The sequence below is a fragment of the Mchenga conophoros genome, linkage group LG18 (assembly GCF_057382185.1).
Source record: "Mchenga conophoros isolate Kocher_MC1m ecotype Shallow Benthic linkage group LG18, M_conophoros_male_GT1.1, whole genome shotgun sequence".
Taxonomy (NCBI): Eukaryota; Metazoa; Chordata; class Actinopteri; order Cichliformes; family Cichlidae; genus Mchenga; species Mchenga conophoros.
This window is the reverse complement of record NC_140543.1, coordinates 19,581,124-19,594,161: the sequence shown is the minus strand read 5'-3', so window position 1 is coordinate 19,594,161 and position 13,038 is coordinate 19,581,124. Positions and strand designations below refer to the sequence as shown.

The following is a 13,038-nucleotide window of genomic DNA, read 5'->3' as shown; positions in this document are numbered from 1 at the left end:
ACTGAGGAGGAGCTTCTTCCCGCAGGCGATACGGTCTCTCAATCACACCACCACACAGTACTGACCCACACATATGGTTCTTACACACACACTGGACTTTCTGGACTTTGGTTTTGCACAACACTGGTCACTATATTCTTCATTTCCGGTTAATACTTGTACAGCTGCTGTTATTGTGTATATATTTATTTATATTTAGATTTCTTCATACATTCTTATATAGTTCTATATTGTGTATTTTGTTGTACAGTTATTTTATTTTCAACTTTAATTTATATATTTTATCTTATTCTTCCCAGTTAAATTTACCCTTCATTCTAATTTGTGTTGTACAGTTATTTCATTTTTAACCTTAATTTATATTTTATTCCTTCCTAGTTAAATTTACCCTTTTTAATTTTTCATATTTATTTCCTATCTTATTCATAGCCTTTTCCTTTTTTGTTTTCTTTAGGTCACGAGCAGTTGTCCAAGCATTTCACTACATATCGTACTGTGTATGACTGTGTACGTGACAAATAAAATTTGAATTTGAATTTGATTTGAATTTGAATTTATAATGTGAATGTAGATTTATATAATATAAGATGTAACATTTGATCAAAATTAAATATAATACTTTAATGCTGAATATAAAGACCAGGCCTTGTCCATGTGACTTCCCTGCATGGTTTTTCTTTTTTTTAGGTCAACAACTAGTTTGTTTACAGTCTCTCAGCAGTCACTATTAATAAAGCAAGATGCCTCCAATACTGTGATTTCAGTAGTAGTGCTGTTATTAGTAAACGTACCGCTATGAGTTGTCCTATGTGAAAGAAAATTTCTGAACACTGCTTTCAAAGCCCTTTTCCTTTTAAGTCTGTGAGAAGCTGCAGAAGCAGATTTAGACTGTGATTATGTTTAAGAGTTTCCTGGTTTCATGTACTGAGATGACTTAACTGAATTTAAAGTGTGAGAATGTGCCCACAGCTACACTTCACAGCTTGAAGTTACCGCCATCAGTCACCAGAGAAATATAGTTAAATTCAAGTACGTGAGAAGAGATCGAATTGTGCTTTCAGTTTTAAACTGGGGAAAAAAAATGCTTTCACTTTTGGGGAAATCATATGACACTTTTTTGTTTCTGTAAATGTGTTTCTTTGTATGCAGTCATGTGAAAAAAGTATGCCCTCTTCCAGTTCTAATGTTTTCAGGACATAAAAAGTCATCCGGTCATTGCCAAGTTCTTAAGAAAATACAACCACAAATGAACAACAGCGGATAACATACTACACCGTGTCTTTATTCAACACAAGCTGAGCTAGAATGCAGATACGGTGTGGGAAAAACTAAGTACGCCCCCTGATTCAGTAGCTTCAAGAATCACCTTTGGAAGCAATAACCTGAAGTAGGTGTTTTCAGTATGACTTTCTTAGCCTCTCACATTGTTGTGGAGAAATTTTGGCCCACTCTTCTTTAGTCTTGCTTCAGTTCGTTGAGGTTTGTGGGCATTTGTTTACGCGCTCTAAAAGCCTCGCCTCATCATTTCATTTGAGTTGAGGTTGGGACTTTGACTGGGCTTATTACAACTCCGTGAATCTTTTCTTTCTTTTCTCCTCAGGATATTTGCTTTGTTGCCTGGTCCAGTTTCATCCAAGCCTTAGATGTTGGAAATATAGCCACACGTTTGATTCCAGAATACTTTGGTACACAGAGGAGTTCATTGAGGACTCAGTGGCTACAGGTGCCTGTGGCTACAATATAAACCCAAATCATCACCCCTCCACTGCCGTGCTTCATAGCTGGTATGAACTGTTTCTGCTGATATGCTGAGTTTGCAACGTTGCCATGCTGTTCTGAACTGTGCTGCCATGTTCTTTTTAGAGAAAGGTTCTCTTGGCATCCCGTCTAAACAGGCAACACTTCTTCAGTCTTTCACTGATTCTGCTTTAATGGACTTTAACATTTAACATGCTAACTGAGGCATGTAGTTTTTTGCAGTTTCTCTGAGCACTGCACGGTCTGGGCTTGGGTGAATTTGCCAGGGTGTCCACTGTGAGGAAGACTGGCAACTGTCTTTAATGTTTTCTCCTTGGAAAGGTGAATTTCAAATTGTTTGAAAATGGCCTCATAAATCTTTCAAGATTGATGGAAAGCAACAGCTGTTTTCCTAAAATCATTGCTTCCTAAAATGTCCTTAATTCTTGTCACTGAGTTAGCACACACCAGCTGATGAGTTAATTTGATCAGTTTGAAAGTGTATTTGAGTTGCAGCACCTGTTATCTACTTACTCTGTTAACTCAGTATTGATTTTTTCACAAAGTACCTCTGAATTTTGGCTTTGCTTAGTTTAAATAAATTAAGACATGATGTGTGTCTTAATTCATTTATTATTTGTTTATTATTTGTTCATCTGACCCGATTTTTTTTTTTAAACATCAGAAGTGAAAGACGATATACTATAGTACAGGATGACTACTAACTACTAAAGACACATATCACATTTTAAAATTAATATTCTGAATTAAGAAGAAATAACAGTATTAGTTCTATAGTAAAAGTTAAAATTGAATAATTTCTGATGCGAGTCACTGTCTGGTTTTATGAAAAGCATTGAGCAAGGAGGTTTTTTCCAGTTGCCTTGTTTAGTTTTTGAAACTAAATGTGATGAGCAAGCAGTGAATAAGAACTGAAGGACATTGCTTGCCCATATGGTACTTATGACTTTTTAGTCACAAGGTGCCACGGATTATACCATGTTTCATCATGCTTATATATCTAAATGGTACCATAATTTACAAAGTGAATGTTTTGGTAAATATGAGCGAAAGCTAAGTACAAACCGATCAGGAAAGTGTTTACTGAAGTCAAACACAGAGGGACCAGTGGGGTCCCTTCCTTATAAACCCAAATAATTTGACTTCATCTTAGCAATCAGATACATGGCGCCCTGTTGGCCAATATAAAGAAAACAGCTTTAAAGCCCAAATGAATTGGCTTCAATTTTCAAACCCAAATGCGCATCTTTTATATACAGTCTGTAACTGTACACGAAAATGTATAATGTCTAAAAGAAAAAAAATTACAGTTAATTCAGTAATCATGTGCAATCACACACACACATTAAACTATTAAAATATGATTTAATAATTTTTGACTTGATGATAAAATGGCAGCATCCAGCTGTATGACTGAGGACTCTGGGTTGTACAGAAAAATATCTCATAATATACTATACTAATTTTCCTCCTGCAAAAAAAGAGAGACAAAAAAACCCACACAAACATGCAAAGACAAAAGGCACATTCATCCAAGCACTAACTGCATATTTGCTCTGCAGGTACAAACAACACGTCTGTTTACTTTCATTGAAAAAGCCCCTTTTAAAGATGTTCTATTCTTAATTTGACTCTACAAATGTTTGTTAATGGTTTAATACAAACTTGAAAACTTTTGCACGGTGACACCTTGGAAATATTTTTGAAAATTACTCAGGTACAATTACTGAGAAAGACCAATAAAAACCTTCCATGTACGGCTAAAAAAAATTCAAATATATTTCTCACTGATTGGAAAAGTAAGACGCAGACAAACATAACCACAAACACTTCCTGCTAACATAGAAGCAAAATCATGTATTGAAGAAAGGCGAAACATTGAAATGACTGGAAAACAACATGTTTTTAAAAAAAAACAACAACCCACAAGTGACAAATGTGCTACAGCATTGCACTGGAAGAGCCAGCCAGTTTCTAAGATGGTTCCTTCAGCAACAAGTGGACGTGTTTGAGCAACAATTTGAGTATTTAGGAAACCTGCAAATAGTCAGTTAAGGACCCTGCCACAATTTTCAGCAAAGCAAAAGACACGTTTTACACAAAGGTCGAGCCTGGAGTTCAAAGATGGAACTGAGAAGCAACAGAGAAACACAGGCACACAAACAGTCATGGTTTACCAACACACACACACACACACACACACACACACACACACACACACACACACACACACACACACACACACACACACACATAAACCATATGTGTTTCCTCTAGGAGGCGGTGAACTTCCTGAGTGTGATGACGATGAGAGCGAGGAGGACAGATGCTCCCAGGAAGACTGCTATAACTATGGCTGTGATGGCCCCTGGCCCCATGGCCCCTGCACACAGGCATATATATTTATTTATTTATGTATATGTATATATATATATATATATATATATATATATATATATATATATATATATATATATATATATATATATATATATATATATATATATATATATATATATATATATATATATATATACACACACACACACAATTAGGAAAGAAAATTTATTTGGTGGTTGTGTGCATGTTGATCAGTCAAAAATGGGACAACTTTACCTTCCTCTTCGTTGAAAACTTCTGTGGCATCATCATAGTCGATGGTGGAGGGATGGTCTGTTAAGTAGTGGGTTTTGGGGGTGGTGTCGCTGGGTGGCTCATCTCCAGACACGGTGTCTTGGTTGTCCCTAGTTGCTGGGGCAGTGTCTAAAACAGTGTCTGCAGAAAAAGGACAACAAGGATAGCTTTTATTTAAAAAAAAAAGAAAAGACATGGCTGATGTGCTGCATCAGCTATGATTGCATGTTTTCTTACTGAAGTCTTTCACTGCTCCTCCTTGAATCGCTACCTTATCGTGGTGGAGGGGTTTGTGTGTCCCAGGGATCCCAGGGGCTATGTTGTCTGGGGGCTTTTGCCCCCTGGTAGGGTCTCCCATGGCAAATAGGGTTACCGGGGCCCCGCCCCGGAGCCAGGCCCGGGGAGGGTGCCCGAGGGCGAGCGTCTGTGGCCGGGCCTTAGTCCATGGGGCCCAGCCGGGCACAGCCCGAAGAGGAGACATGGGCCCATCCTCCCGCAGGCCCACCACCCGCAGGAGGCGCCATAGGGGTCGGGTGCATTGTGTGCCGGGTGGCGGCCAGGAGCGGAGGCCCTGGCGGACTGACCCCCGGCTGCCAAGACTGGCAATGGGGACATGGAATGTCACCTCTCTGGTGGGGAAGGAGCCTGAGTTAGTGCGTGAGGTTGAGAGGTACCGGCTAGATATAGTCGGGCTCACCTCTACGCATGGCTTGGGCTCTGGAACCAGTCTCCTGGAGAGGGGCTGGACTCTGTCTCAGTCTGGAGTTGCCCCTGGTGAGAGGCGGCGGGCTGGGGTGGGTATTCTAATATCTCCTCGGCTTGCTGCCGGTACGTTGGGGTTTTTCCCGGTGGACGAGAGGGTTTGTTCCCTGCGCCTTAGGGTCGGGGAACGGGTCCTGACTGTCATCTGCGCTTATGCGCCGAGTGGCAGTTCGGAGTACCCAGCCTTCTTAGAGTCCCTGGGGGGGGGTGCTGGAAGGTGCTCCACCTGGAGACTCTGTTGTCCTGCTGGGAGACTTCAATGCTCACGTGGGTAACGACAGCGAGACCTGGAGGGGCGTGATTGGGAGGAACGGCCTCCCTGATCTGAACCCGAGCGGTGCTTTGTTATTGGACTTCTGTGCTAATCACAGTTTGGCCATAACGAACACCCTGTTCGAACATAAGAGTGTCCATAAGTGCACGTGGCACTACAACGCGTAGTGAGGGTGTGCTGGGAACGTCTAGCAGAGGCCCCAGTCCGCGAGCTCTTCAACGCACACCTCCGGCAGAGCTTCAACAGCATTCCGAGGGAGACTGGGGACATTGAGTCCGAATGGACCATGTTCAGCGTCTCCATTGCCGAAGCTGCTGCAAGGTGGTTGGTGCCTGCCGTGGTGGTAATCCCCGAACCAAATGGTGGACACCAGAGGTGAAGAGAGCCACCAGGCTGAAGAAGGAGTCCTATCGGGCTTGGTTAGCCTGTGCGACTCCGGAGGCAGCCGACAGATATCGACAGGCCAAGCGGAATGCGGCTCGGGCAGTGGCTGAAGCAAAAACTCGGGTGTGGGAGGAGTTCGGAGAGGCCATGGAAAAAGACTTTCGGACTGCCTCAAAGAGATTCTGGCAAACCGTCAGGTGTCTCAGGAGGGGAAAGCGGTGCTCTACCTGCACTGTGTATAGTGCTGGCGGAGCGCTGCTGACGTCGACTGAGAAAATTGTCAGGCGGTGGAAGGAATACTTCGAGGACCTCCTTAATCCCACTGACACGTCTTCCGAGGAGGAAGCAGAGTCTGGGGATGAGGGGAATGACCCACCAATTTCCGGGGGCGAGGTCACTGAGGCAGTTAAACAACTCCTTGGTGGTAGAGCCCCTGGTGTTGATGAGGTCCGCCCCGAGTTCCTGAAGGCTCTGGACGTTGTAGGGCTGTCCTGGTTGACACGCCTCTGCAATGTTGCGTGGAGATCAGGGGCAGTACCTGTGGACTGGCAGACCGGGGTGGTGGTCCCCATCTTTAAGAAGGGGGACCGGAGGGTGTGTTCCAACTACAGGGGGATCACACTCCTCAGCCTCCCTGGGAAAGTCTATGCCAGGGTGCTGGAAAGGAGAGTTCGTCCGCTAGTCGAACCTCGGATACAGGAAGAACAATGCGGTTTTCGTCCTGGTCGCGGAACACTGGACCAGCTCTTTATCCTCTCCAGGATACTTGAGGGTGCATGGGAGTTTGCCCAACCAGTCTACATGTGTTTTGTGGACTTGGAGAAGGCATTCGACCGTGTCCCTCGGGGTGTCCTGTGGGAGGTGTTGCGGGAGTATGGGGTGTCTGGCCCATTGCTACGGGCCATTCGATCCCTATACAACCGTTGTAAGAGCTTGGTTCGCATTGCCGGCAATAAGTCGGACTCGTTCCCGGTGGGTGATGGGCTCCGCCAGGGCTGCCCTTTGTCTCCGGTTCTGTTCATAATTTTTATGGACAGGATTTCTAGGCGCAGCCAAGTGGCGGAGGGCTTTCGCTTTGGTGGCCTCAGAATCTCATCTCTGATTTTTGCGGATGATGTGGTTCTGTTGGCTTCATCGGGTGAGGGCCTCCAGCTCGCACTGGAGCGGTTCGCAGCCGAGTGTGAAGCAGCAGGAATGAGGATCAGCACCTCCAAATCTGAGGCCATGGTTCTCAGCCGGAAAAGGGTGGAGTGCCCACTCCGGGTCGGGGAATAGTTCCTGCCCCAAGTGGAGGAGTTCAAGTATCTCGGGGTCTTGTTCGCGAGTGATGGGAGAAGGGAGCCGGAGATCGACAGACGGATTGGGGCTGCAGCTGCAGTAATGCGGACGCTGCACCGGTCCGTCGTGGTGAAGAGGGAGCTGAGTGTAAAAGCGAAGCTCTCAATTTACCGGTCGATCTACGTCCCTACCCTCACCTATGGCCACGAGCTGTGGGTAGTGACCGAAAGAACGAGATCGCAGATACAAGCGGCAGAAATGAGCTTCCTCCGAAGGGTGGCTGGCCTCTCCCTTAGAGATAGGGTGAGACGTTCGGCCATCCGGGAGGGGCTCAGAGTAGAGCAGCTGCTGCTCCACATCGAAAGGAGCCAGCTGAGGTGGTTCGGGCATCTGACAAGGATGCCCCCTGGGCGCCTCCTGGGTGAGGTGTTCCAGGCATGTCCCACCGGGAGGAGGCCCCGGGGCAGACCCAGGACACGCTGGAGAGATTATATCTCTCGGCTGGCCTGGGAACGCCTTGGTATTCCCCCGGATAAGCTGGAGGAGGTGGCTGGGGAGAGGGAGGTCTGGGCCTCTTTGCTTAGGCTGCTGCCCCCGCGACCCGGCCTCGGATAAAGCGGATGAAGATGGATGGATGGAGTCTTTCACTGACGAGGCGCCAGGTTTGCTAACGGACCTGCTTGTCTTTGTGTTAGTTGGGATGCAAAACTGCATGCATGGGGCTTTCTGTAAGGACTCCAACAGCGTCTCTCTTGTCTCACTGGGTTAACAGCTCAGGTCTGGGTATAAAGATCTCTTTGTAGAAGATGAACATTTTATCCGTTTGAGGTCCAGGTAGAGTCTCTCAACATGTTTCTTTTCCTCCAAAAGGGTTCAGCCAATCTTAAACAGAACAAACAAACAAACATCCTGTAGGAGATGAAGTGATTTGCCGACTCTGCTCTCAACTTCAGTCGTCTCTTCTCCTTCCATCCCAAATCTTCTTTGTCTGGCATTCCTCTGCTCTGAGCATGTAGTCACCCTGAGACTTTTCACACTGCTGCAGTAGCCAGAAAAACACGATGTCTCTCTGGACTTAATTTTTTGTGTTTCCTAACCAATTTTTAGAGTTTAGGAAATGCTCACTTGGAGAGTTTAAACCACTTTAACGGCTTGGTAACAGCTTTGGCAATCGAACAGCTGTACAGATGTTTTTTAGAAGTTAGAGGGGGAAAAACTGATCATCATCTCTGCTTAAAAAATAAGCTCGATGTAGACAAGCCCACCCATTCAGACCCTCACAGATTCAATTATTCTGTCCTCAACTCTGCGCATACCAAAAAACCGTAATGCAAACATATTTACACTCAGCTATTTGACCCTACATATTTACTTTGTGGCCTTTGATGCCCTCAGGAAGCTCCTTCATCCTTATTTCAGGCTCAAATGCACCTTATTTAGTTGCTAACAGAAGGGAAAACACGACAAAATTACTGAAACTAGTGCACATCATATCATGTCTTGTTAGCGGCAGTATCTCTGAAATTCTGATACGCAGCCTGATGTCAGTATTGACTCAGAGTTGTGTGTAGCTTCCTGTCCTGTAGCTGGCTGAAGGTTTGGAGGCCCGGGCCTGTGGCCAGCTCAGGCATCAATGAGGCCTTCAGCCGAGGGCACAAAAGGCAGCTTGTGCGGTCACGCAGGGCAGCAGGCTGCAACCAGTAACAACCGGACAGGCTCTAGCCAGCCAGTGGCTGGGCACTGGATGTCAAACAAACTTGTTTATTAAATATTCTCTATGTGTGAAAGGCTGCACCTTCTGGACAGAATGATTTAATAAGAAGGTTAAAAAAATAATAACATGTTTTCCGTTGGGTTTGTTTCCATGAGGTAGGGTTTGAATCTAGTCAGGGAGCCACTAGAGAAAAAAAATATTATCTACTGTCTGTGCCTCAGCATGTTTGGACTCACAGTTCTTTCACATGACCACTCCAATGGTTTTCTTATAAATGGATTATAATCTCTATTAACGTGGTGATTGTTATTGTGATAATTAGTCAAGTTTGGATTTATATTATTAGAGTTTTTGATATTGTAACCATTCATGCACAACATTTAGCTGTTAAACTGCAATACACGAGTGCATAATTAGTTCATAGTTAATGGAATAATTCATTATAAAGCATTTATGATTTTTAAGGTATACCTACAGAGTCTCACAGAGCTGCATTTTGCAATGGCACATCATGGCACAGTTTGTACTACTCCCATTAAAAAACCAGCACAGTTCATTTTGATATATATATAATGAAGTGCCTGTGAAACAGTTCTGACGTTGGACATCTTATTTGTTGTTCACCTTTTTGTTAGAGCAAGTTCGCACTGTTTTCTGAAAGTAGCAGCACGCACCAGTGCTATGAGGAGTTTTCATTTCTAAAAATAAAAATGAGTTTTAGAAAGAAGTTATTTTCATTTTAAGCCCACAGAGCATTCAGAGCAACAAACAGCAACAGCAGCCTTGAGTTGTGTTAACATGTGTGCTATATATATAAAATGACAGTTTTGTCTGTCCGATTTAACCATGTGAAGTGTGAACCAGGAAAAGATATTTTGTTTTTTGAACCTTCTAACAAATCAAATGAAATTACATATATGAATTTTAATTTGTAACATATTTGCTGCATCTGTCATTTACGTGCAGTTTCCTGCTCACAGTAGTAGCGCTCACTGCGTGCATATGTGTACATCGCGTTTTTCAGGGTGGAAAAAAATCTTTGCTTGTTTCTCTCTTTTTAAAGATACACAACTCCAGACGTTAGCCTTTCTTCTTATATAGCACAGACTCGCTACGCGTTTGGCAGGCTGTGGGCAGGGCTGATTTCAGACACTAAAAAGCACAGAGGCCCATTTGTTGGGGCCCCTGGCCTCCTTGCTCAGGATTTCACACAAGTCAGACAGGTGACAAAGCACGCAGACGAATGCATGTGTAAAGCAACCTGGCAGAGCATCGAAAACCACAAGTAATGCAGCCCAGACATGACACCGGTGGTGTTGTGTGCCCTCGCTTCGCCATCTTAAAATACCACAGTAGGTGGACACATTTTCCACAGTAAAATATTTGAAAAACAATTGGTGTGTGTTTTGGATTTTACTCTGAAACAAGGACAGCCTGAAGAGACTTTGTTTTCCATTTTCACATTACACAACTACACCACTGTCAAGGCTACGATTTTTAACACTGAGTGTATGTGAGTAATTATCACACTGTTTTTGCTTAAACTTCTTATTTGACATTTCTCTGTGTGTTTCCTATGCTGAGTCAACCAATGAAGCTGCCTGTCACGCTCATCTTGGATGATGTTGTGGTCAAGACTTGTGACAACAATTGACGACACTGCTGTATGCCAATGCAGTCGTGCCACTGCAAATTTATATATGAAGTCAGCGGAGATGCAACCTGTAGCCATGACGACTTGGCCTTATTAGCACTTCTCCTGGCGGGAGTTTTTTTTTTGCTCTGTGATCCAACAAAGCATTCATTCGTCAGTGTTGGCAGGCATAGAAGACATGCTTTCACCTTGCAACTGCACCCTCCAAAGTTAGAACAGCCCACAAAATGTAAAAAGCTGTAGGCAAGTCATAACTCCTGCAGACTTGTCTTTCACAATATATGTAGGTGTTGTGTAATCGGTGACAGGTCACACATTTTTCTTTGCCTCTTTCCCATACAAGACAGGGAGGACCTTGTTGCCCCATTGCCCTCTTGACTGCTACTCTGACCTCTAGGCCTGAGAGCCAGTCTACAGTCTCCCGAGGTTTTCTCGAGTGAATCTGAGATATATTCCAAGGAAACACTGGCAGAGGTAAGAGAAAGTGAAAGAAAGAGCAGTGATGTGGCAATCTGTCAAGGGCTATTTCAGATTGTCAATCCAAAATAGCCCTTATTCAGAAAACCAACAGTTTTTGTGTGAAATGTTCTTCTTACCATCTCTAAATTCTCTTCACGCACATAAAATGCACTCCAGAGGTACCAAAATCCAAACCAGCACTACGCTGAATCACTTCAGCTTAGCTCGAGTGAGAGGGCGGCGGGTTTGAGTTTCATACGAACATCAGGCAAAGCAACTGAGTCATCCTGTTCGTCAAAGAGCAGCTTTCACAGCTCTCTCAGTTCTCACAACTGCATCATTTACATCAAGCCGCCGACACACACATCAGGCCCTCAGTGTGCCTTTGTGGGAAAAATGACATGAATACACAAAGTTTTTTGTTTGAGAGCTATGAGAAACGCAGGCAACATTGTCTAAAAACCCTAAAAATGTACTCATATGTAAGAAAAGCTCAGCTATAATAAAAGAAAATACTTTCTTCTTTATGGAGATTATGAAATTATCTCAGTGTCTGTAAAGAAATCACCTCGACCTACTTAAAAAAATGTAAGAAATTAATTTGCCCACATTTAAAATGCGACAGGCTGATGCTTTCTTTGCGGTTTTGCATGTTTCGTTCTGAAACATTTCCACCTCCATTAACTTCTGTGCAACCAGGTGATCTTTATTGTGTATTCCACAAATGTATTCCACAAATATACATACATATATATATATATATATGTTACTCAGAACTAGAGGTTTTACCTGCATGGACAAAGGCTACCAGGAGGCTGAAGAGTACCAGCAGGCCAACTCTGCAGATGCTGCTGCTGTTATGAACCATGGTGGCTGCAAGCGACGAGCGTCTCCAAAAACTCCTCAAGCAGAGTCTCTTAACGAATAGCTGAGTCTGTGAGGGGAGCAGGAGAAGAGTACGGGGGAGCACAGAAGGGAGAAAGGTGAGGGGAAAGCAAGCAGGAGAGAGAGGGATGGTGGGTGGAACTAGGTGTGCACAGGATTTTCTGGACAGTGTGGACCTTGTGAACACATCATCACGGGGGCCCACCCACTCCACAACTCCAGTCACATAGTTGGGGTGAGAGGTAAACATTCGGGCCTGGTCACATCACGCAGGCCTCTATTGGACATTCAATTCTTAAAGGAAATATCTGACTGCAAACTGGAGGATGTCAGTGATAAACTACGTACTGAGAAAATCTAAAGACAGTATCTTTGTTGATACTGCTTCAAATATGTGGACAGTATTTTAAAGGGGTGCTTCAGCAAACTGGCACTTTCAAAGAGTTGGCGGACTCTTCATAAAATACCAGCTTCTACATGTACGCTCAGGCGGATGGCCCAGTGATATTTTTCTTCCGTTCCTGTTAAGTCACCTGCTGCAGGAATTGCTTAGGCGACCTACCAGTGAGGTCATTTTTTTATTTCTGTCGGTTTACTTGTGGTCTGCTCTATCATTTACAAAAAACAGTTTTCATGTGTATTAGGGATCATTGTCCTGTTGGAAGCCCCAACACCCGTCTAGCTGTTGGTTTGAGGTGAAGGTGAAGAATATGGAGGTAGTCCTCTTTTATTATTTCATCCACTTTGTGCAATATACCAATACAACTGGCAGCGAAACAACCCCAGAGCACCACCACCATGCTGGAGAGCTGGTAAAGTGTTATTATATTTGAAAGCCTCACCTTTACCCCTCCAAACCCACCTCTGGTCATTGTAGCCAAATAGCTCAATTTCTGTAAATACGCCTTGGCCTTGTCAAGTTAAGAGATTTTGTAGAACCTTCAGCACACTTCTTAAAAGATTTGAGAGAATATATATATATAAGAGCCAACTCCGCCATTGCCTGGTCCCAAATCCAGGATGAGAAAAGAGGAGGGTTGGGTGTGGGGCTAGCAAGCCCATCCTCTAAAAAAAAGCCATGCTACAGAAACTGCAACAACAAGTACATCCCGACAACTGCCTGGACAGGAAGACTCCTCTTCAGTGGGGCCCATGATGCGTGCCGGTGAAAGCAAGCTCGCCGACAAGTCTTCTTACGACCAATGCCAAGACCAGGATAGGGACCTGTAACATCAG

The 13,038-nt window shown here is 44.1% G+C and overlaps 2 protein-coding genes across 3 annotated transcripts in view; one reads left to right on the top strand and one right to left on the bottom strand.

The window, feature by feature from the left end:
* The window catches only part of kncn (kinocilin), a 63,599-nt gene that overhangs the window by 14,284 nt on the left and 36,277 nt on the right, over window positions 1-13,038 (top strand). The window lies entirely within an intron of this gene.
* snorc (secondary ossification center associated regulator of chondrocyte maturation) lies at window positions 3,055-11,872 on the bottom strand. 2 transcript variants are annotated; one of them, XM_085254816.1, is made up of 3 exons: window positions 11,707-11,872; window positions 4,375-4,533; window positions 3,055-4,141 (listed from the first exon to the last, which is right to left on the bottom strand). In XM_085254816.1, the coding sequence occupies exons 1-3, from the start codon at window positions 11,783-11,785 to the stop codon at window positions 4,032-4,034; spliced, it is 348 nt and encodes a 115-aa protein (XP_085110942.1). In that variant the 5' UTR covers window positions 11,786-11,872; the 3' UTR covers window positions 3,055-4,031. The 2 variants fall into 2 exon arrangements, with proteins under 2 accessions (XP_085110942.1, XP_085110941.1); XM_085254815.1 differs by lacking the exon at window positions 11,707-11,872 and adding an exon at window positions 4,630-4,886.